At 36.0% G+C, this 25,351-nt stretch overlaps 2 protein-coding genes across 4 annotated transcripts; one reads left to right on the top strand and one right to left on the bottom strand.

Moving 5' to 3' along the window:
• Nucleotides 1–7,447: 7,447 nt before the first annotated feature.
• Nucleotides 7,448–9,215, top strand: LOC126837466 (centrosomal protein 43-like). 3 transcript variants are annotated; one of them, XM_050571378.1, is made up of 7 exons: nucleotides 7,448–7,743; nucleotides 7,898–7,951; nucleotides 8,029–8,227; nucleotides 8,300–8,367; nucleotides 8,451–8,697; nucleotides 8,790–9,025; nucleotides 9,123–9,215. In XM_050571378.1, exons 1-6 carry the CDS (start codon nucleotides 7,660–7,662, stop codon nucleotides 9,008–9,010), a joined length of 873 nt encoding a protein of 290 aa, XP_050427335.1. In that variant the 5' UTR covers nucleotides 7,448–7,659; the 3' UTR covers nucleotides 9,011–9,025; nucleotides 9,123–9,215. The 3 variants fall into 3 exon arrangements, with proteins under 3 accessions (XP_050427335.1, XP_050427334.1, XP_050427333.1); XM_050571377.1 differs by having other exon boundaries at nucleotides 8,790–9,014; XM_050571376.1 differs by having other exon boundaries at nucleotides 8,790–8,995.
• Nucleotides 9,216–9,437: 222 nt separating this feature from the next.
• On the bottom strand, nucleotides 9,438–25,120 carry LOC126837465 (DNA-directed RNA polymerase II subunit RPB1). Its single transcript, XM_050571375.1, has 27 exons — nucleotides 24,843–25,120; nucleotides 23,031–23,163; nucleotides 22,586–22,722; nucleotides 22,339–22,488; nucleotides 21,908–22,201; nucleotides 21,683–21,843; nucleotides 21,151–21,372; nucleotides 20,782–21,039; nucleotides 20,434–20,644; nucleotides 17,616–17,825; nucleotides 17,347–17,515; nucleotides 16,943–17,241; nucleotides 15,642–15,864; nucleotides 15,102–15,563; nucleotides 14,060–14,265; nucleotides 13,831–13,965; nucleotides 13,456–13,747; nucleotides 13,139–13,374; nucleotides 12,823–13,026; nucleotides 12,519–12,703; nucleotides 12,239–12,357; nucleotides 11,414–11,599; nucleotides 10,949–11,324; nucleotides 10,752–10,877; nucleotides 10,588–10,671; nucleotides 10,166–10,489; nucleotides 9,438–10,073 (listed from the first exon to the last, which is right to left on the bottom strand). The coding sequence occupies exons 1-27, from the start codon at nucleotides 24,918–24,920 to the stop codon at nucleotides 9,959–9,961; spliced, it is 5,595 nt and encodes a 1,864-aa protein (XP_050427332.1). The 5' UTR covers nucleotides 24,921–25,120; the 3' UTR covers nucleotides 9,438–9,958.
• Nucleotides 25,121–25,351: the final 231 nt, after the last annotated feature.

The raw sequence follows: 25,351 nt of genomic DNA on the forward strand, positions 1-25,351 counted from the left end.
TTCGTTAAAAAATAGTCAAAATTGTCTAACATATTGAATAGCCCAATTAAAATAAATCAAATTACAATAACAGTCATGTATACATTCATTTTAATTAAATAATACAACATAAAAGTCAAAATTGTAATCGGACAATCTCAATCATGCCAGTCGTTTTGCACATTAAAAAATTCAAAATTCAAATTTGAAACACAATGAAATACAGATACCTATTGCGGCTACAAAGTAGTAAATTTCTGGTTATTTAATTTTTCGTTTAAAGTTGAATAGCCTAATTAAAACCAACCAAATCGCAATGATAATCATGTATACATTGGTTTTAATTAAATACAATATAAAAGTCAAATTATACATAATCGGACAATCTTAATTAAACTAGTATTTTTTTTTCGTATTTTATCTTAAACGCGTAGCCGAGATGGTATTGTTTTTACAATTACGTTTATTTTTTTTTTTTGGGGGGGGGGGTCAGTGTCTTTAAGCCATTGAACCGATTTCAGAAACCGCGCCCGTGTGGTAATTTTTTGGACCGAAAATGCGATCTCTTCCGTTTTAAAATCAACAAAACAATTTTTGATCAGATTTTTAAAAAAAATCGAATTAACAAAATTCTGTACCTACCTACTCTCCGTTGTCCGGGAAACGGGTGGGAGAGCCTTTGGCGACAATGTTTGTGTACATAGGATTTTTAGAGGAACATGAATAATTATCCGGCCCCGTTTTAGTATAGTAATAATTATAATTGTAATATCACAGTATAATACACGGTTGTCAGTTGCGTGCACGGCTGATTGAACACAATTTAAATCTACAAACACTGAATGAAGAGGGTTACATTGCTTTGATCGGATTAATCTCTATTCACGCCAAACAACGTTGTTGGAGGTTAAACACTTGATCGCTCCGAGTGGAACCAAACCTTAGAATAATAATAATAATAATAATAATACACTCAGACTAGGTTTTCTGTATATTGTAAACTTTGTAAGTTTGCCTTTGTGTGTAAACTTTCCTCTGCCTAGCGTATGAAATTAAGATACATTGTCCGCTTCTGTTGAAATTGTTTTTTTCTATTTGCTGGTTCTCTACGGTCCCCTGCCAGATGTGAATAATTATCCAATGAAGTATTTGAACGACTACTTTATGTTCCTAAAAGGCAACCCAGAGTTTATTACGCGAAATGTAGAATAATAATGTACAATGTGCAATATTACTTGACGACAATGAGACTAAACCGTGTAAAGGGTGTTTCTACTGAAAAGTAAAAAAAATATTTTTCACTACAAGCACAGTTTACCAATCAATTGCAGCCCATTTTTTTTTTAATGCCAATTACTTGGGAAGCAACCGAAAATTAACTACAATTTTAAACAATATCTTTAGTTTTTGACTAAAAAGAAATGCATGGTCCCAATTCAACTAAGTCTGAATTCTTGGAGTTAAGTATTATGAAATATATGCGTCACACACATATATTGAACCAAATTGAACCAAATCACAAAAAAACTTACAAATAAAACAATATCAGATAAATTTATTAGGGACTTTGTTGATTTAGGGCCCGCGCTTTTCTTTATAGTAAAAAATTAAACATGCTTAACATTATGTAAAATTGAAGTTAATTTCCGGTTGTTTTCAAAGTAATTGACATTAAAAAAAAAAAATGTGCTACAATTGATTGGTAAACTATTCTTGTAGTGAAATTAGTTTTTACTTTTTAGATGACTTTTCACTTTTTTACTATTTTTTTTTTTTAGAAAAGCATGTTTTTTAAAAAAATTTTTTTATTATTTATTCATCTATTAATTTATTACTTTTTGAACAAATTTTTTGTCACTTTTTTTTTTATTCACGATTATAAGGAATAATATGCTCAAAATATTGACAGGTCGATAACCAGTTTTGGGTTTTTTTCACTATATAACATGTTTTTTCTTTTCATTTTTTAGCATACGAATAAAAAAAACTAACATGCAATAACATGTAGACGGCCAAGTATAAAAATGTTATATAACGAAAAAAAAAAAAAAATGAATCATTACAGATTTTGTATTTTAAAGTATTTTTAAGTATCACCATACTAAATCAAGTAAATGACTGCCGTTTATACAACAATAACCTTTTGGCGGTTTTTTTTATATAGCAAATATTTTTTTATTAAAATATAATATCAAATAATCGAAGCGATAATGACATCAGTGTAAAATTATTATGGGAAAAACATATTGTCCAACAACAACTTTATTATTCAATTTTGTAATAAATAGAACAGAAGGAAATTTTTTTTTTTTTAATAATTAATCCATCATTTTATCTATTTTTCTTAAGTATCATCTGTGATACTGTAGGTATGCAACAAGCACACACTAATATGTATCGCCTATGATACAGTATGCATTAAAGGCATTGTCGAATGAAAACAACAGCTGTTTCACATTACTATTTAAACGAATGTTTTTCAAATGTTACACAAAGTATGGTCACTCGATATGGTTTGAAAATAAAAAAAAATCAAATTTACCTTAACATGTTGCTGATTATCAGAACTGTAAGGCGCAAGTGAATTATTATTTGCCAGCTTAAGATTTACTTAGGTACTGATGGTGTACTTAAGGCTTGTGGCTATTCCCTAGTGTAGAGGAATCGAATTCAATGTAGACAAGGCGCCATTTGGAGGTTGTTAGGGGATTTTATTTTATTTTATAAACGTTGTAGTTTTAATTTTAATTCGGCCGGAACACAGCGCGTTTGTCGGTTGAAAAATAATGGAGGGTAACACTTGGTTTTGTACAGTAATATAATTTATTCTGATATTTAGACAAAAAGGTTTTCCGAGAAAAGCTTTTCCGACGGCTTTTTCAATTAAAATCAATTTTTAATTATTCTTCATGACGAGTCATCAGAAAACGAGTCCCGCGGCGTTCTCCAAAGTAAATATCGGTTTAAAATTTCTGAAAATTCGAATTTTCGTCAATTTTTAGTTTTAATTTGTTTGTATGTTTGTATAAGTTTTACATTTTCCAACAGACCTAACAGCTCGAAGCTGCTTATGCTAAAACCTATGCTAATTCATGAAAAAAACCACACTAGACAGCAATCGCAATTTCTGATATTTCTTCTATAAACTTTATTACAATGTACATTTGATATTGATTTATACAACGGAAACAAAGTATACAATACCGCCCCGAACAGTTATTAATAATGGCAATTTCTTATTTCCCTTCGTTTCCAAATCATGTTTTATTCACTCGACACAACCTCACCACGTGTGTACACAATTCCCATCAATTCACTTCTTCCCAGGTTTCCCACTTCCACCACTTGGTTACGCTGTCGAAATCTCACTCGGGTAATTGTTTTATTATTCTCAGTGCCGGCTAATATACCTTCGCTATATGTTTATTCAGTAAGTCATGGGTGTGCGACTATTGATTCAAAAATGTTTCAAATTTCTATCATACATTCTTCGTAGGTCCTTAATAAGAAAAATATTTTAAAAAAAATTAAAAATTTTTTTTTTGGACCTAGGTAGATCAATTTTTAAAAAAAATTACCCAAAAACACCTCATGTTCCCGACTCTGTAATTTAACCGCCTATAGTGGTAGACACCTGCACAGTTAAAATTCTAATTAAGTGTACTTAAAATATATTTTTCAAAAGGTTCAAAATGTAAATGTAAATTGTGTATATTTCCAATAAGTGTAAATCGTAAAATTTGAACGCTCACCACTGAATAATTTCTCCATCGCCAAACTTTTACCAGATGTTCTACTCACTTATAAGTAAGTATTGCATGAATTTGGAAAATTTTCGTTCGGTCACATTTGTGCTGTGGGTCATTAAATTAGGCAGTTTTCAGCAAAAACTACCCTTGTTTTAAACCGTAAATAAATAGCAAAACAGAACTTAATTGGTTCAAGGATGATATAGGGATCGTAAGAACATAACTTAAATTTGATATAAACAAAATATTTGTTTTTAATTTTTTTTTTTTTGACCTCAAAAAAAGTTTTTGAAAAATTCAATAATTCAAAATAAAAAATTTCTAGGGTTAAAAAAAAAATAAATATTTTCTTACAATTTGGTCAAAGTACACTTAAATAGAATTTTAATTGTGCAGGTTTCGTGTCTATACCACTATCGGCTGTTAAATTACACAGAGTCGGGTACATGAGGTGTTTTTTGGATAATTTTTTTAAAAAATTGATCCACCTAGGTGCAAAAAAAAATTAAAAAAAAAATTGTTTAAAAATATTTTTGTTATTAAGGACCTGTAAAGAATGTATGATAGAAATTTTGAGGAAATTCGGGATTTCCCCGGCGACTCGCAGCTGTTGTAATTTAAGTGGCTCAATTAAAATATTCAAATATTCTAATATAATAAAATGGCGACAGTTATTAAGAATAGCATTCTCGCCGTTATTCCTCCAACGTGTGTGGGACTGGAAACTAGGTATAAAAAATAATTACAATATTACCTTTATCCAGTTACTAGTAGTGTGAGCAGTAGCAGCACCAGCAGCAGAGATTGTATTTAATTTAATTGATTCCGTCGCCTGGTCGTTACATAATGTTAATCATACAGGGACGAGCAATGCGCTATGACAGCTAATTATGCTAATTGAAAAAAAAATACTACTAGACCACTCCAACTTTAAATTATATATATTATACACCTGTCAAATTAACACCAAAGGTAGCAGCATCTACACGCGGCCATCGTCCGCTATGATGTTACATTAGTATAGAAGATGTAAAATAAAGTATATAGTATTAAATTATACAAGGAAAAATCACAGCCTCGGGTAAAACGATCATATTGGATCAAGTCCAATTGTTCAATGCTAATTGCGCGAAGAGCTAATGTGAATGACATACAATTTGGTCATCTCCACGGTTTTGGACAAGTAAATTATAATATATATATATATATATATATATTTTATATATTATATTTATATTGAGTGGCACTCGACGGTCAGCTGTGGGACCTCAGAGGCACCAGCCATATGGTTAGGTCAAACTGGGTATTGTTATTGTTATTATAATCTCCAGGGGGTGAACAAAGTGTCTACAGCCGGTGTTTATTAATTATCACACCCGAGTCTGAACTCTAAACGATTCCCCGAGACTAGTGAGAGCAATATATATATATATATATATATATATTGTTTTCTTACAAAAACATACACCTAGGTATACAGCTTCGAGTTTATAGTTATATGTTTTATCATAGAAGAGGCGTTTTCAATTCAAAACTTCTCCAAAACAAAACCCCTCAGGGTACATTAGCAAATGTTTTAGGTAGACAATAAATTGTCTTTCATTACAAACGTAACTAACGTTCATTATTAACATCCTTATAAGGGGTTACTTCATAGTAATAATTTTATGGGGATTGCAGTCTGTTTTTTATGGAGTTTTGTATAGGCAATATTTAAGAAAAGAACGGTTTTAATACATTTTTTGTTAATTCATTTTCCGGCGTTAACTGTATTTAAGCTTCGAGGGATTATTTTGAATAAATATAATTTTTAAATATATATTTTATTTGGTCTTATTTCAGACCAAAGGAGAAGTACATGAAAAAATCGGTTAGGTTAGGTTATAAAAAATAAAAACACATAATTGTAAAAACAATAACTTTTCGGCTTCACGCGAAAGAGGTAATAGTCGTTTGAATAGTTAAAGTTGGCAATAGAAAAAGACCTATCAATTTTGAGAGGTGTGGAATAAGAAGGATGGAAATAAAGTGAAATGATTAAAGAAATTATTAATTATTATTATTAATTTCTATACATTTGATAGGTTCATTGTTTTCAATAGAATATTAAAATTTCAAAACAAAAAAAATAACCGAACTATTGAATTTGTATAGTAATTAAATTAGTAAAACATTAAAAAAATAATGTCTAAATTCAAATTTCAAACGCTAAGAAAAGATACCTATAAAGTCTTATAAATATAATATAAACTTAAAACAAACAGAGAAACAAAACTACTATTTTACAATTGTTTTATTTTATTTATTTAAACGAAAATTATAATATCAAAATTAAAAAATAAAATACATTATTAGTAATAAAATTGCCGAATTTTCAAAAATTGTATTTATAAATTTAATTTAATATAGTGTAAAAAAATTTACATATTTCAACATTCTTATTTACATACGTACCTGTTTTTGTATATTATTTAATCGTTTATATATATATATATTTTATAATAATATTATAATATGTATATATTTTAATGGTTAAGAGGAGCTTCTGAATTAGATTTTATCAAGTGGCATTGTATAGAATAGATTTTTCTATAAAACTTGACATTAAAACTAAAATTTGCATAGGTATATTAACGTTGTAAAGAGGCATCTGTATTGATTTATAATTTCAAATTTCACATGGAATATTTCAAATAGTGTAATTTTTTTTTTTTTTTTTCAATAACAACCAAATCGGCGGTCATTAATTCAAAAACGTCATAGTTACATAATTTGTAATTTTTAACCAAACGCAAATAACAGCTTATCCTAAAACTAATTACCTTACTTCAGAGAGTCTTGCAATATTTTTGCACTTTCACCTATTCATTTTTCAAGACCTGTGATTGACAATTATTCATAGCAGTGTTTCATTTGATTTTTATGTAAGTAAAACATATATTGTTATTTCACTCATGTGTTGTAGCGTTGGCAAGCATTTTTTAGCAATTATTATTATCTATTTAAAATGTCCATAAGACAAAAAAACCTAACTTAAATACACCCAAGTTATAAAATCAAATAAATTTAATACTCGCTGTTTCACACGGGCTATTCGAGTATTTTATTCAACACTGCAATGTCTGTATATTAAAATTTAGCATACAAAAAGTATTTAAAGTACAACATTTTTTTTGTACGGATTAAAATTAAAATCGTCTAGAATTTGGGGGAAATAACTAAAAAAAAGTATATAATAATTTTGAAAAAAATGTACTTTTATAACATCTGGTAGATGGCAATTACTATAATCAGGTGTGCCACCTTAACCTAGATTGTACTTTTTCCTAACAAAATAAACTCGTACAATAAACATGTAGCATTTCTATTACTATGGGCACTGAATTATTCTATTGTGTAATGCCTAGGTATGTAACGTCTTGTGCGCACGTTTAAATATTATTACAACTGATATTTACTTTGGTTCGGCGGTTCGGTTGGCCATTGTGAAAACGGTTTTTTTTGTCAAAAATGAAATAAAATAAAAGCGAGTATAAAAGAGAACATTTCAAATGAATTATTTCATAACAATATATTATTAACACTATGATATTATTAGATGACGGTTGATGTTGAATTTTTTTAAGCATTGGCTGTAATAGTTTTATTGTTGTGGGCAACACACAAACACAGCTGTTATCACAGTTACAAAAAAATAAGTGATAAGAAGTTGGTGATAACAAGAGTTGTCAATATCACGAGCCTTTTTTCAGTTTTCTTTATAAAATTAAGTCTCTGTGTGTGTGTTATTCTGTACAATTGAAGCTTTAATATTGTATTGTACATTTTATAGTGTGTTCAGAGTAAATGTGAACATCTAGTTCGGCGATTTTCCCACGGTATTATGTTCACTATTTAAGCCGGCAATTCGATAAATCCGTTTCGCGACAACATGTCCACCACCGACAACAACAACAGTCTGGAGACTATGGTAGAAAAAACGTTGGAATCCACTGGAGTTCTAAGCAAAATGAGAGTGAGTATTCCCAGTAATGGCTCAGCATATTATTGTTATTTCCAAAACTAGTTCTGTCTAAATATATTTTCTCAGAGGCTTAGGCAACCGGCTATTACTATTGTGTTACATTATACTAAATAAGTGTTATAAAATTATTGCTATTGTTTTACAGGCTGAACTACGAGCAAACGTTTTCCACATTCTCGAAAAAGGTGCTACGTTTCAAGTGAGCAAAAATCTAAAGTCATCAAAAGGCGGCCAAACAACGTTTTCTATTTCTATTATTTACTTTTTTTTTTTCAGGAAAAAGTTTACTCGGATACTATAAAGAACTTTGTTTCAAACAACAACGGCATACTGTTGCTGTCCCTGGTGAAAGAACTATTGGAATACTTGGATTTGAATTTTACATCGTCCGTGTTCGACCCGGAAACCGGTGTGGGAAAAAATTTCCAATACAAAAAGGAAGACGACATCGTAGAAGAGTTATCGGTCGCCAAAGGTAAAGTATATACTATATAGTATCTTAAGAATTATCGACGGCAAAATGTTTTATTTTATTCTTTTTACACAGATAACAAGCGACCGATGCTTTTGCAAATTCTGGAAGCGTATCAGACGCATTCGAAATCGACCGCAACGGTTTGACGATAATATTATATTATATATTATTATTATAACAAAAACAATTCAAAAACATTGACATGAATCGTTTGTTCTCTTAGGACTGTAGTAAAACGACGGCAAAAGACGACGAAGACGTGCCGCCATTCGGTAAGACTCCGTTTGTGCAAATTTCCAAAAGCAAAAAACCGGAACCGTCCAAAGCCGACAACAGAAACGATTCTCCGACAAAGTCCAAAAGTTCGTCTCCCATAAAAATCAGTATATTCGAACGGGACAACATCATTATCAACAAAAACGCCGACCCCGATCGGAAACTCGCTAAAGAAACCAAAGATCGTCGTTCCGGTAAGTGTTTGTGTAAATAATAATTTTTCTTTTTAAAAATCGTACTGAACGATAATAATTATCATTGTATTTTGTTCGTTATCTCCTTTTAGAGGTTACCGACAACGGCGGCGGCAGCAGCAGCGTAGACCAGCCGTTGTCGTCGTCGTCGGTCAACAACGACACCGACCGAGACAACAATTACGATTCGAAAAGCTTACGAAACGAATCCAGTCTGGACGAGGTGGAAACCGACGAAAACATTTCCGTGGCAAACGACAGCGTTCACAGTAGTACGTTGACCGATGGTTCATCGTCGGTGAGTGAAACGTAGTAACGTTAGTAATCGGTATTTATCGAAACGTTTGTCATTTTTCAATTTCTTTATATAAAGAGAAAAACAAATATATATATATATATATATATATATATATATGTTAATATAGGCTCAAGAAGGACACTTGCACATAAGAAAACAATAATCCGACGCTCGATCACAATGGTTCCTATTTCTACAGCGACGGATCACCGGTACAGGATACGTTAATCGTACGATTAGTCTTCGCAGCAACACAACTACACTTTTTCTTCATTTGTAAATCACAAATTATTTGCAAAAAAAATTAACGAAAACTATAATTTTGAAAACAATATTTAAAAAGATACTTTTGTGACAATACACACACATTGTTGTACCGTTGTAATAATATCAAGTCATACGTTCCTTTTTTTTTAAAAATAATTTTTTATATTCATATTAAAAAAATAATGTACCATTTTGTTGTAATAAGTCGATGACAATAAATACACAATACTACTTTATGCCTCACAAGTGTTTTTGTGTTTCCAACTATAATCGTTGGAGAAAATCAATCGATTACGTTACAATATTGAGAAAATAAGATTTTACACAGTTTAAGTATAAAACTTGACGCGCTATAAAAATAATAACATATTTTGTTTGTAACATTATGCCAAATGTGAATGCGTTATTGCGTGTAAAAATTACATCAAAATAATACAATCGATTGTTGTTGCTGTCGTAAATTTTCATCCTTTGGAGGGTTGATTTATTTTTTTTTTATTAATTATAACTTTTTTACATAAATAATTGAGTTGTAATAATATTATATAATAATAATAATAATAGTAATAATGATAAAAAAAAAAATTGAAATAAAATAAAATTAACAATCATGCTCGAAAATAATAATTACTCTTATGTAGTTATTTAATTAAAAGTATAAAACGAAAAAAAAAAAAAAATAATAAAAAAAATGCATTAATGTTCGTCCGGGCCGCTGAAGTTGGGCGACGTCGGCGAATAGCTGGGCGACGAAGGCGAGTAAGTCGGGCTGCCGACCGCCGGAGAGTACGTAGGAGACGTCGGAGAATACCTACACATATATTTAAATATTACATTATCATTAAAGCTAGATCACGGTGATAATAATTGATCAACGGTAGATCATTGTAGATCATTTTTTACCTTGGACTGGTCACCGGGAAATTCGTCGGCGAGTACACCGGAGAGCTCGGGCTGTACGACTGATTGTATTGCGCGTTGCCCGATCCGGAAGCGCCGCGTTGCAGTGAAGACGGCGAGTACGAAGCGCTCGACGGCGAATACATCGGACTGGTCGGAGAGTAAGTCGGACTGACCGCCAGGGACGGCGTGGTCGGCGAATACTTGTAATTGCTACTGTTGGATCCGCCGCTGGGAGTGTACGACGGCGAAGAAGCCGCGTACTGCGGAGAGCTCGGACTGTACGACGGCGACGTGGGACTGTACGACGGCGAAGTCGGGCTGTACCTAATCGATACAGACAATGCAATCGTTGTGTTAAGTATGAAATAAATAGTTTTTAATTTTACAACAATACGCTAGCCAAACGATAAAAATACACTTACGACGGAGACGTCGGACTGTACGATGGAGAGGTCGGGCTATAAGACGGCGACGTAGGGCTGTACGCTGGGCTGGTCGGGCTGTACCTGAAGAAAGGTAAAAAAAAAAATGCATTAGTAAATAACATAAACAATAATAAGTGTAATAGTGGACAAACGTTACTTACGACGGCGACGTAGGACTGTACGACGGAGACGTGGGGCTGTACGATGGAGACGTAGGACTGTAAGCCGGCGACGTCGGACTGTACGAAGGCGACGTGGGGCTGTACGACGGCGACGTCGGACTGTATCTAAATGAGTTATAAACACAATAACGGTGAATCAATGTTTTAGACACAAAACATTGCGTTGTTTGACTTACGAAGGGCTGGTCGGTGAGTATGAAGTGTGCGAGTAAGACGGACTCGTTGGCGAATACGAAGGACTGGTCGGGGAATAATTATAATTGGGCGACATCGAAGAGTACTTGGGTGTGTTCTGCAGATTGGCCGTGTACTGTGGGCTGGTCGGCGAGTAATTGGTCGGCGTCATCGACGGCGACATGGCACCGAACTGAGGGCTCGACGGGTAAGTGTAGTTGGGCGACATGGAGCTGGGGCTGGGCACGTACGGGCTGGTGGCCAGGCCTGGCGATCCCGGGCTGCCCGGAGTGCCGCCGCTGGTCATCCAGTACGGGGACGTGCCGCCGGTTTCGCTGGATCCGGCCGGAGAGAAACCGGGACCTCCGGGAGTCATGGCTGTAACGGTCAATAATCATTGTTGTAACACTAATAATTACAAACTAATTTTGCTTTCGAAATGTAAAAAACATCATTAGGCGACTCACTCGACGACCAACTGTTTTGATAGAGCGGAGTGTTCGTATGATCCCACGGAGTCATGGCCGGAGACATCGAAGGCGTACCTGCTCCCATGAACATACCGCCACCGCCGATGCCCATGTAACCGGCGTCCATCGGTATTTCTATACCGTCCTTGGCTTTCTCGGCGTCCAACAGCAAATCGAAACAACCTTTAAACGGTAATGATAATTATAAAATTAATATAAATTATCTAACAGTAATAATACAACATATATTATTAGTACATAAGTAGTAGATGCCCTGAGCCAATTTACTTTAAATATAAAAAATAGATAATAGTACATTTTAGGTTGGCCATGGAAAGTTAAAAATAAAATACACATGTATCTTAAAAGATGCAATATCAAGTTAAGGGTTAAATGGAAAATGGCTTGGAACAGTAAAACAAACTGCCGAAGGCGATCAAACTAGGCCTTAAAGTAGCCTATGGCCGGTTAAGAAAGCCTAACAAGTTATAACAATTCATTGAAACACTAACAAAAAAAAAAATCAAATCAAATATTATAAAATATTGCTTGGGATTGCCTAAAAATATATTTTTAAAAATTGTTTTTTTCCCCAACTTACTTTTATATTAAAATGAATATTAAGGTGAGAGGGGGGATTAAGAGCAAAAATACAATTTGTTTAGACCACCACTAAGTTAACAACTTTAAGTAATTGTAAGGTATTTTACTTATTATAAGAAATGTTACAAATTATATTTAAGGAGGGTTTGATTGATAGATGTGTCTAAATTATGATAAAACAAATTAAAAAAAAAAACAATTGCTCTTGTCTAGTCATACCTGTTCCCATCCTGGGCAATTGTCCCATAATAATGTTTTCCGATACACCTCTCATTGGATCGACCTCGGCGTGCGAAGCGGCATCTAACAAAACGTCGACAGTTTCTTCGAAAGAACATCTGGGAAAAAGTAAACAATAAGTCATTGTAACCATAATCAGCATATAAAATAAATTTAATACAATAATAATAATAAATATAAAATATTGTTTCTCGGTTACGACAAATCATTAGCGTACTATTCGGTAACTCATATTATCGTAATCGTTGAGTAATTTTACCTCATCAACGCTCCGGTGTCTTGTCTGTTGATACCGTGCCGAGTGATGGCCATCAAATGACCTTTGGCCGTCATCACGTCACACAGCAAAGCCAAATGCCGATAGTTTACGTACAGTCCGTAGAAATTCAACACGGTGTTCATTTCTTTTTCCACAGACTTACGCACGGCTTCTATGCCCAGCACCTGTGTAAACGGATTGTTATTAATGTTTTTTTTTTTTTTTATAAACGATCCAATGATTTTTTACAACATAAAAGTAGTCAATAAAAAATGCAAAATTGACAACGCGACGATACACTTACGGAGAATATTTCACAAATATCGTTGGAAAACGTTCTCACGGGATCCACATCCCTTTCGCTCAAGACTTTCATCAAGCTAGTGCCGTCGGTTTCCAGTAACCAATCGGCGATGGCTTTGAATTCACCCGTGTCCGTGATGATTATTCTCTTCTTAGAGTCTGTCTGAGGCAAATGCATGTACACTTTCGATATTGCTTCTATACCCTGTTGTTGTTGAAAAAAAAAACAGTAAATATTGTAAACATAAATAAAACAGTAAATATTGTATACAATTTAATATGCACAAATAAAAATGAAATTTTCCATTCCGACATACTTGCAGGGTCATGTCGGACAACATGTTCGCTTCGATACACCTGAGGAACATGTCGTCTTCCATTTTGTCCACCGTGTCTTCGTCGTCGCCTCCGTTCATTTTGCCGTCCTCGCCGTTCATTATGCGTATGCGCAAGATCAACTTCTCGGCGTTGTCATCGTTGAAAATACAATTGAGATCGTCGCCAAAGCCGGCGTTGATCTTTTCGGATATCGCTTCCATAGTCAATTTTTTATCTAATAAAAATAGGTACATTAGTTTAAATGGAGACAATCAAACTTGGATAATATTGAGTTCTTTAACTCGGTAACGCGTACCGGTCATTCTTTTGCGGTCCAACTCGATACGCAACAACCACGGAGAGATTCTGGTCGGATCGAAATCCGGCATCTCGTAGTAGACGTTGACAAACTCTTGATCTTCCCGGATCACCGTGTTTTGCGGATCTGGATCGTAGTAGATGGCCGTGTTTGCCGTGACTTTCCTGAGCGTCGTGTGTTCCAGACGGCAGAGGACATTTTTCGCTTTCTCCGCGTCCCTAGCCGCGGCACCCGTCAAGAACACGGTCAGCGAAGGGGCCTTTGGTTTTTTACTTATGTTGATGATTTCCTGTAAACGATTAAGAACTGATTAAGATTAAGATTTCATTGGACAACAACAACAATAGGAGGCGCACAGCCGTTGTCGTTTACCTTCAACCTGGGCACACCGAGCGTTACGTTCTTCGAAGACACACCGGCGAAATGGAAAGTGTTCAACGTCATCTGAGTGGCCGGTTCTCCTAGACTCTGAGCGGCCAACGCTCCGACCATTTCTCCGGGGGCAGCCTGTTTTTTTTTTAAAAAATTAAACACAAAACCGTTGTTAAGACATTAAATAATGCATTCGATTATTATCAAGCACTTCTTCTCGGTCACTTGCCTGAGCTTGTTTAAATCTGTTTTCGATTTCACCGACCAACCATTCGAACGCTTCCGAAGACAAACGGAACTTCTCCGACACCGACTTGGTGCACAGGGTGGACCGTACCAAACATTGGAACAGTAACGTGGCGTTTTGATTGGCCTGTCTGCTCAGCTGGTCCTGGCCGGCCACGATAATGCATTTGTCCAACAACTCTTTGACGCCTGTGTACCAAAACACCACCGACAGTGTTATTATATAAAGTCTAATTGTCATATTTGTCACACAATATATGGTAAAACTGTGCAATAACAAGACAGAATGTAAAGTGAAATTTCTGGGAGAATTATCTCATCAGCCTTTGAAGTAAACTCGGGTTTACGGGCAGGGAGATGCCTTATCCCCAACTTGAAAAGGTGATACGAGAAATAAATCATAGTCATCGAGTGGAGGTGATAAATAAAGAAATAATATTGGCGTATGCAGATGGTATTGTCATTTTAGGAAATTCCAGACAAGATGTCACCCAGACCCATGTCTAACCTTTTGGCAGCCAGAAAAAGGATGGGACTTTGTGTATTAACGAAGAAAAAACAAAATTTACGGCGCTTTCCAGGAGAGGAGAAGATCAGCGTGTGAGACTTGGTCTGCGACGAAAGGCGATAACAAAAAACTGGCGATATTTGAGAAAAAGGTTTTGAGAAATTTTTTTGGCCCGGTGTACAATCTCGACGTAGAAACATTCGAAAAGCGGAAAAAACGAAAATTTGTACCAATTGTATGGAAAACCAACTACACTAACGTATATAAGAACCAAGAGGACGGAGTGGTTTGGACGCATTTGGAGAGCTGAAGATGATATTATATATTAAAAAAAGATCACAAATGCAACGATACAGGAAAAACGAGACCACTGGGTAGACCGCGAACGAGATGGAAGGATGCTGTGGAGAGGGACATTCACAATTGGTGGAGAGGCTTAATTGTGGCAGCTCAGGTCCTTCAAGGACCGTTAAGCCGAAGAAGAAGGGGGGTAGGCAAAAAGTTCATATCAACCTACCGTTCAACACTTTGACGGGGTTCAAATCGGTCGGGCCCCGTTTGTTGATGTGGAAAATCTTCTGCACGTTCCATATCATGCGTTTGAGATTGCACGGCAACACCACTTTGCTCTCGCCCGACGGGAAGATCTCCCGCAGCGTGTCCCGGTCGGTGTTCAGCTGTTCCCATTCCTTTTCCAACTCGGCCACCGTGTCGTTGCTGCCCAACAGGTCCTTGAGCACGTCCTCGGTGAATATCTTCCGCATGTGCCTCTCGTTGGACGCGTCGAACCTGAACTCGGCCTCGAATTTCTTGTGCGACGGCTCGATGGTGGCGATGCTCTGGAACTCCACGGCCTCGCCGCACAGACCGTCTTCGCCGTAACGCAGCTGGATCAGCTGGCCGACCGAGTTGCGGATGGTGCCGTCGTAATGGACCATCACGGACTCCATGGCCTTGATCAAACGTCTCTGGATGTAACCTGAATGTGGAACACGTGGAACACGGACGGTGTTAACATATCATGTTAATATCGAGTAGAGAGGTGCTGACGATTTACCGGTTTCTGCGGTTTTCACGGCGGTATCGATGAGACCTTCGCGACCTCCCATGGCGTGGAAATAGAATTCGGACGGTGTCAAACCGGCCAGGTAAGAATTCTCCACGAACCCTCTGGACTCGGGACCGTAATCGTCTTTGATGAAATGCGGCAACGTACGTTTGCGGAAACCGAACGGTATGCGTTTACCTTCGACGTTTTGTTGTCCCACGCAAGCGATAACCTGCAAATAGCAAGTAGCAAATCGGTAGTTTTAAATAGTAGTCGACCGGCTACACGAAAAGTTTTTTCAGCAGAGTCTCTGCAACCGCGAAAGAGCATTTTCCGTGTCTCGTCCAAGTACCGAATACATTTACAGTGGTGGTGGGAATTATAGATAATGACAGTATATAGTATATTAACGAGCAGTAACAAGCTAGTATAATAATATTAAAACATCAAGTTTCTCCGGGTAATATCGTAGTGTTTAATATCTGGCCTAGAAACAATTCATAGAGAATTTGGACCCTTAAACTATTTCGAAATTATCATTTAGCTCGTAATTTGAACGTTCAACGTACAACATATCTCTTATCTCTTATCAGAAAACCGCGTAACCCATTCCTACTCCCACCCCTCATCTATTATCTCCTATATCTTACCCCTATCTCATAACTCCTATATCTTACCCCCTATCTCATATCTCTTAACCCAACCCCGTTCCCACCTCCAACCCCAACCCATTTCAACCCCTAACCCCTTATCTCTTATCTCATATCTGTAATCTCTTATCTCTCTTATCAGATAAATCGTTATGATAACCAACCGGTGTCGGTGTCGATTTTTCCGGTTGTGTTCCAAAGTAAAAACCCATAGATATATATATAATTAACTAGATTGCTAACTGTATACACCACCAATAGAGAAGATTGAAGCAGCCACTTTCCGCCATCTTGATGGGAATTAGAACCTTATCACGCGAGAATTATATATGTTTATAACAATCACATATATATATAATATTGATTGAATAATGTATACAGATATAATTATATGCATTGATAACACACATAAATCCCACCAGAATGGCGGACCGTCGGCTTCAATTCTTATCGCTAGTTAGCAATCTAGTTTATTATACATATACATCTGTGTAAAAACCATCTCTTATCGATTTCCCTTATCTCTTATCTCTCTTATCAGATAAATCAGCTGTTATTTTTCGTTACGATAACCGGTGTCGATTTTTCGCGTGTGTGCGCCAGCCATAGCAAAGACATGGAAATAATACACTAACCACCATGTTGTGACACACGTCGTACCTGAGAAATGTTAATGTTCGATCCCTTGGACCCGGACACGACCATAGCCTTGAGATTGTTGTACTCCGTGAGGGATTTTTTCGCAGAACCTCCGGTCTTGTCACGGGCATCGTTCAAAATCCGGTTCACTTGGTTTTCGAAAGTCTGACGCAACGTGTTGCCGGGCGTCGGCTCCAGGTCCATGTTGTGCGCCTTTTGTATCACCTCGATAACGTCTTCTTTGGCTTTCTTGATGGCCTTTTGGATTTCCAAATACGTCTGCGGATCGGCAATAGTGTCACCGATACCGATGGAATGACCTGAATGAAAAACGACGTCACAACAGTTTTACACAAGTGTTACACACATCGTTAAACATATATATATATATATATATGTTTACATATATAAATACACAATATTACCTTCGTACAACAGCCAATTGTTGACCACGGTCTGGATGTTACCGTAGAACCGACCGCACACCTCGTGTCCAAGTTCCAACATACATATATGAAGCAACGAGCCGGCCGACGTACCCAAAGTCTTTTTACACAATATTCCCATTACCAGTTCACCGTGTTCCACCATTACCTGGGCAAAAAAAAACAAATGTTACAAATACACAATTATACCACATATTGATGATAACATTCAAGTGGCGGTGAACTACACCACCGCGGGTCACACATACCTTTGTATCTCCAGGGGATATCCATTTGTACGGTCCGTTGTCTTCGTCGTCCGGATGCGTGGAATGCGTGCGTATCATGTTAACGTTGCCGGGAATGATCAACGAGAACAACTGTTTGCCCGTCCACAGCGGTTTGGGTTTCAATATACAAGGCGTAGGCATTTTCCCGTCCCATATGGGCAAGTGCATCAGCAAGTTCATCATTTGTTCCTATACACACACACACACACATTAACAAATAATATTATAATCTAATTGGAAATATAGAGTTGTCCGAGGGTGAGGTAAGACAAGGCTAGATCGAATATGTGATATATTGTTTAAAGGCCAATGTAGTATATAATTGTTTATAGACAATAATTATGTTTACACCTTGAGTATTTGCTTTGCCAATGTTTTGGAGATAACGGTACAATGGTTATACGGTTATTAACGAGCATTGGCTGGGTAGATTCTCTAATTATAACAGGTAAATACTCTTTACAGCTTTATACTAAATAAATATATAATAATATATTAACATTATTATAAATGGTATATTAAATTAATGGTATATTCAATATATTTCATCAGTAAATTGTATCATTGGTTACCAAACATACATTTACATAAAATATTATAATTTTAAATAGAAATAGCGTCGTCTAAAGTGAGGCGTGACACTTGGAATGAGACACAAAATGTGGTTTGATTAAATATGTAATGTTTCTAAGGCCAATATAATATAATTATTGTTTATATTCAATAACTATCGTGTTACAATACACCTTGAGTTCGCTTTGCCAATGTTTTGGAGATAACGGTACAATGGTTATACTATTATTAACGAGCATTGGACAGATTCATTTCAAATTCACCATATATTACAAGCTTTATGGCTATTATACAAAAAATAGATTTCTATTAAGAAAAATGGGCCTATTATAATATTCTTTACAGCTTTATAACCGAATATATTTTTGGTAATAGAAAATATATATATTTTTTAATATATATTATATACGTCTCGATCAAATATGTAATGTTTCTAAGGCCAATGTAATATAATTATTATTTATATTCAATAACTATCGTGTTACAATACACCTTGAGTTCGCTTTGCCAATGTTTTGGAGATAATGGTACAATGGTTATACGATTATTAACGAGCATTGGACAGAACCATTTCGAATGTAACATGTTATTACAAGCTTTATGGCTTTTATACCACAATTAAATTTCTATTAAGAAAAATGGGCCTATTATAAAAGTCTTTATAGCTTTTAATGTATATTATGCATCTCAATCAAATAATATGTAATGTCTAAAGGCGATTGTAGTATAATTGTTTATAATTAATAATAATTAAGTTACAATACACCTTGAATTCGCTTTGCCAATGTTTTGGAGATAACGGTACAATGGTTATACTATTATTAACGAGCTATTGGCTGGATCGATTCAACTATTAAACAGCTTAATACTTAATAAATATATAATAATATATTAATATTATTAAAAATAGTATCTTATTTAATGTATTTCATCAGCAAATTGTATCATTTGTTCCTAAATACACACATTTACAAATATTATAATCTAAATAGAAATAGCGTTGTCTAAAATGATCTGAGACATGATCAAGTATGTAATGTTTCTAAGGCCAATGTAATATAATTGTTTTTAGTCAATAATTATAGTGTTACACAATACACCTTGAATTCGCTTTGCCAATGTTTTGGAGATAATGGTACAATGGTTATACGATTATTAACGAGCATTGGACAGAACCATTTCGAATGTAACATGTTATTACCAGCTTTATGGCTTTTATACCACAATTAAATTTCTATTAAGAAAAATGGGTCTATTATAATAGTCTTTATAGCTTTATAACCAGAATATATTTTTGGTAATAAAAGAAAACATATTTTTTAATGTATATTATACATCTCAATCAAATAATATGTAATGTCTAAAGGCGATTGTAGTATAATTGTTTATAATTAATAATAATTAAGTTACAATACACCTTGAATTCGCTTTGCCAATGTTTTGGAGATAATGGTACAATGGTTATACGATTATTAACGAGCATTGACAGGATATATTCTAATTATAACAGGTAAATACTCTTTATAGCTTTGTACTAAAAAAAATATATAATAATATATTAATATTATTATAAATGAGGCGTCTAGTTTCAAGACCAGCTAAAAGACATTTTGAAAAAGGTTTTTTCTTTTAAGTTAGCCACATTGAATTTTACACGGTGTGTAAAACTATTATTGAATAGAAAATAATAAATATTGGCAAAATCTTGGTTGGTTTTAAAATCGCCCACCTCAAGGAATTTTTTGTCGTTTGAGAACATTTTCAAAAAAATGCTTTTAGTTGGTTTCAAACGATATACCACTGTATAATGTGTCTGTTTGGCTGGTTGGCTAAGCTAGGCCCAAACGACAGTCGATAGAGATATGGATATATTTCTGGTATTAAAAATGTATGTTCTTTAAATTTGTTTAAAGAAAAGTCATAGTATAAATTAATCGTTTAGCTGCAAAGCTCGATTAAACACATGTAATTTTTTAAGGCCAATGTAATGTGTAATTGTTTATGTTCAACAATTACCGGTGTTACACCTTGAGCGTTCGCTTTGCCATTGTTTTGGAGATAATGGGGTACAATGGTTATACCGATATTAACGAGCATTGGACGGGGATCGATATCAACAACGCTATTAATACGGCTTTAACACCAGTAAAAACAAAATAATAATGTATAGCAGTATTAAGAAAAATGGGCCCTCCTTAAAAAAAAAAAAAAATTAATTAACAACCTTCTCGAGGAAAACGTCTCTCTTGGTCATTTTCCTGATAGCCGTCAGCGTGTCCTGTACGATGCCCATGACGGGTTTGTTCGCTTGCGGCGTAATGATCTGTCTCGGAGTGATATGGATGTTTTCTACTTCGGCTCTCGTTTCCATAGACTGCGGCACGTGAAGATTCATCTCGTCGCCGTCGAAATCGGCGTTGTAAGGCGACGTACAACTATTTGAACGATAAAAATAAAATAAATATACATATATACATCTCCTTATTATCGACAAAATTACTTAGCGCTATTATCTTTGACCAGTTTAAATTATATCACATTATACATCTTAACACACACACACGACGCTCACCTTAAGTTCATACGGAACGTAGACCACGGCAACACGCGGACACGATGACCCATCATACTCATTTTGTGCAACGTCGGCTGTCTGTTGAACACCACCAGATCGCCGTCCTTAATGTGTCTTTCGACTTTGTAGCCGCACTGCAAATGGAGGTCCGACGGTTTGGGATGAAAGCGTAAGTCGATTCGTTCGCCGTTGTCGCGTATAATGTACTTGGCTCCGGGATACTGGGAATTGCCGCGTCGCACCAACTCGAGCATGCTAAACAAGGTATGAAAAATATTAACATAACATTATCGACAAATTTAATTATTCGTCCAACGTTTCCGTTTTACAAATGCCAACCCTAAGACTTTGACTGCTTGCACTCACTGGTCAATGTTGAACGGAGTGACAATTTCCGGAAACGTCATGTTCTGAGCGATCGAACGGGGAACGCCGACCTCGTCGATACGCAAATTCGGATCCGGCGTGATGACGGTACGGGCCGAGAAGTCCACGCGCTTCCCCATCAAGTTGCCTCGGATCCTGCCTTCTTTGCCCTTCAAACGCGCTTTGATCGCTTTCAAAGGTTTACCGGACTTTTGCATGGCCCTGTGTAAAACAAAAAAACACACATACATTTAATCTCCTAAGTACTGTGGTGGGTACTGAGGTTAGGTTAGGTTAAAGAGAATACACAACATTTTAAATGCCCGGTCAAATCCGTAAACAAACAATTGACTCTTCACATTTCAACAACTTATTAAATATAAGTTAAAATTAATTAATATATATATATGAACTAGTGTACTTGTAAATATATATATCATATATATTAATTTGTATTTTATTGACCAACTAGGTTTGTTATGTAAAAAAAATAGTGAAAATTCATAAGTCAACTGCAGTAGTTAGGCATTACCTCGGCAGTCCGGGCATATCGTTGTCGACCAATGTAGCCACGTGGAATTGCAGCATTTTTATATTTTCAGATATAATGTGAGTGGCGGCGCCAGATTGTTCGTTGCGGATTAATTCGTTGTTACATTTTATTATGTCCGCCAACTTATGGGTTAGATCGTCCTGGGGGGGTTAAAAAAAACAAATTGAGAATTTGTACACGTTACTATTAGGTACGGGTACTAACTTGATTTCTGGCCGATCCGAACATGACGATCGCCGGTCGGACGGGCAACGGAGGCACCGGCAACACGGTGAGCACCATCCAATCGGGTCTGGCGAATCTCGGGTCCATTCCCATGATGACCACCTCTTCGTCGGTAATGTGTTTCAGGATTTCGTGCACCCGTTCCGCCGTCAACGGTATTTTCTTCTCTTGAGAATCTTCGTTGACGTGCTTCCATTCGGCCGTAAGGTCCAGGCCGGCACGTCGAATGTTCGGTTGGTACCGACCGCAACCGCCGTGACCTTGTTTCTTCGGCTGTAAAACGTTAATAATTGTTATAGCTGTGTTGAATGTTTCAATATTAAACCCTAATATTTTTAATAGGATAGAATATAAAAAAATTCTTCTTTCCCGATTAGAGTATAACGCCATTGGCTTTTTGTCGTACTCACTGGCAAATTGGGATCGTTCTCTTTGTTTATGTCCAACTCGTCGCCTCCTTCGCATATATTTTTTCCTTTACACAAATCGTACACAAACACCAAACGTTTTCTCGGCTGCCCTTTGGATTTCATCACGATCTCTTTGACTTTAGGATGAGTCTGTGAACAAATTTAAAAACGTGGGTTAATTTTGAAAAATTAAGCATATTTTGTTTCCTTTTTTTTTTTTTTGCGTCCAGCATCTATATATACTCACGGGGCTGACCAGAAGTTTCGAACAGTAGAAACAAACGCAACGTAATATTTTTATCACTTTGGGGATGAAACCGATGTGAAACACAGGTTTGGCCAGTTCGATATGACCGAAATGACCGCAACACTCAGTCATATTACCTAAGGCGAACAAAAATAATAATTATATGTTATGGTCTTATGGAATATATCGTATATATTATAACTTGTAGGAAATAAACACGTTTAAGCTCCAAAACAATAGGCTCACATAGAAAGTTGCAATATTTCATCATCATACTCTGTTTGACATTGTTGCAGTGTAAGGTTTGAGTAAAATGTTGAGCTAAGTGCATACTGTACTGTTTTAGAGCTTTAGGGAGAGGGGGGTTTATTTTTCTAGAAGTTAATGATTCAACACCCAAAAAAGCCACGGTGTGTTAAATATACACCGATACTGCTCGTCGTACCTGCACACGTCTGACATCTTGAAAAGCGATCGATAACTCCTTGTCTGGGGTCCATCAATCCTCCGAGTTTTGGACGACCGCCTTCCATCGTCTCCGAAAACCGGATACCTCCTTCGGTGACCGACATTCGGCGCTACGGATGCATTGAAAAAAAAATGTGATAAGTGTAAAACAACGGCATATCGTAACAAGTGACATAATAAATGTACAAATATATATATATATATAAATGTATTTGGGGTTTGTCGTGTCGTTGCACGATCGGGCAGAAACCACACCGCTGAATGTGACGAAAATTTAATTGAAATTTGACTTTCGCGCATCAACAATAGAGGCAATCGACACGTCAACAATATTAATGCATTAACATAATCATTTCAAACGTTTTTTTTTATGATGTGTACCATAATTATGTGTGTAAATCCAAGTATGTCAGAAAAAATATCTATAACATTGATGGACAAACAAAGAAAACACAAAATGGATCTTTAAACATACAATAGATACACGGGTATCCATTGACTTTGTCCATCATCATAAGTCTAAAACTAAGATCGCTAATTTAAAACGTTTATCTATTTTTGAATACTTTGTACATAAAAAAAACCGATATCCATTAAAAACAATGTTCTCTTTATTAAAATATCCAAGATCTAGTAGGTATCTGATCAAACGTCCACAGTATCCGTTTGTAGTAAATTATGTCTATTGAATTTTAATACATAGCTAGGTATATATTGTGTAAAAAAGGTGATATATTGTGTAATTTTATATAAAGTAAATAATACAACTATAATTACAATTTTGATTTTTCAAGCTAAATGAAATGTAAATGCCCGAAATGGTTTGCACTAGACAAGGCAAACCTCTCAATTGGTCCATAAAAATGTAATGGAAGCGTATTTAATTGCGAAATTTAAGGCTGTCCGTTTTGTTTCACATACAAGGACAAAAGAAATCGAAACTAAGCATAAAAAAACAATTGTCAGGCAATATTAGGTAACGTCATGACACCTTTATCAGCTTCTGAAGGTTTGGCTTACTTCCAATCGAGGACACGGATAACACAATCATGGACGATATATTTGACAAAGCCGATGGCCGAGATCAACATAATGTCTTAGGCACCCGTGTGTAGAAGCGACCTACATACGTGGACGAATAACCAGGTCTACTCACAAAAGACATGACCCAAACGATAAGAACGTTCACACGTTTGTTGTACGTATACTTAACCTAACAGTATACTAAATAATAGCCAAAAAAACTACACATGGAAATTCCAGGCGGTTTAAGCGGCGTTTCCAAAATCGGCCATCACAATACGGCAAATCTTTTGGAGTTTATCAATACGGATTGACAGTGACACATCGGTCCTTCCAAACGATAGGCTATCACACCAAACAGTACACATCATTGTTTGACCAGATTGAGAAAATATTCTTACTACCCAGAGCGCTACTCGTCTTGGACTGATTTTTCATTATTCGACGGCCAGGTATAGATCGTTATCGTCGAATAATGACACGCCCAAGCGCGCCGTGTGAACGAGACACGATATATTTGAATGATCGAGGTTTTTAAACGGCATATCGTAGATATTTTTTTGTGTAAAGTAAAGGAAGAGTATTTTTGTTTGTTTTTGGTGGACATGCCCGTTTGGACGTGCAACAATTGTGTGGAAAATATGCAATTCGTACGTCATCATTCGATGCGGTTTCTGCCCTCGGCCGAGTGGGTTGTGTAACGGATTTTCGTGGAAGAGATATTGTGTACAGTAAAAATAAGGAATTTCGTTCCAAAAAGACTTACACATTCGTCCGGAGACAAAATGCCGAATTGCACCCTTTTGACCGTCCGAAGCGGCGCTTTGGAATCGCTGGCGGCCATTATTTGTCAGAAATCGTTCAAACTTGCATTTTTTTTAAACGGCAAAACGAACTCGGGAAAAGTCAGTCGCAAATTGTTGTGTGATTTTTTTCGGGCATTCGTTAGTAACACACACACACACACACTTACACGACCAGCGAGTTTCAACAGCGCGGATCAAACAAGCCACTGGTGGTGACTAGCGTGTCTTGATAATACAAAATTCTGGTCATAATACTATTTTATTGTAATCAGAGAGCGCGGTCGACCCGCCAACTCGTTCCGCGATTGGACGGCGCGTGTTCGGCAACGTTGTGTTTGTTCCAAGGTTGGCGGTTACGGCGAACCGCGGTAACCACGACGGTAACCACAGCGGTAACCGCCGCCGCCGCCGCCGCCGACGGCGGGCGCCTTCACAATATAATGTCCGGCGTGTGCCTGAAGTTGGCAAC

This window comes from Adelges cooleyi, unplaced genomic scaffold, assembly GCF_023614345.1.
Source record: "Adelges cooleyi isolate 19-005CV unplaced genomic scaffold, UGA_ACOO_1.1 ACOO_flye_CR_arks_rails_tigmint_CR_PRNA_249, whole genome shotgun sequence".
Taxonomy (NCBI): Eukaryota; Metazoa; Arthropoda; class Insecta; order Hemiptera; family Adelgidae; genus Adelges; species Adelges cooleyi.

Excerpts from the sequence above, each read along its gene's own strand:
- LOC126837466 (XM_050571376.1), top strand. The coding sequence starts at position 7,660 with ATGTCCACCACCGACAACAACAACAGTCTGGAGACTATGGTAGAAAAA. Across the intron at positions 7,744-7,897 it reads GAGTTCTAAGCAAAATGAGA|GCTGAACTACGAGCAAACGT; the intron begins GTGAGTATTCCC and ends ATTGTTTTACAG. Across the intron at positions 8,996-9,122 it reads TGACCGATGGTTCATCGTCG|GCTCAAGAAGGACACTTGCA; the intron begins GTGAGTGAAACG and ends ATGTTAATATAG.
- LOC126837465 (XM_050571375.1), bottom strand. The coding sequence starts at position 24,920 with ATGGCCGCCAGCGATTCCAAAGCGCCGCTTCGGACGGTCAAAAGGGTG. Across the intron at positions 21,040-21,150 it reads ACTCCGTTCAACATTGACCA|CATGCTCGAGTTGGTGCGAC; the intron begins GTGAGTGCAAGC and ends TACCTTGTTTAG. Across the intron at positions 20,645-20,781 it reads ACGTTCCGTATGAACTTAAG|TTGTACGTCGCCTTACAACG; the intron begins GTGAGCGTCGTG and ends TCGTTCAAATAG.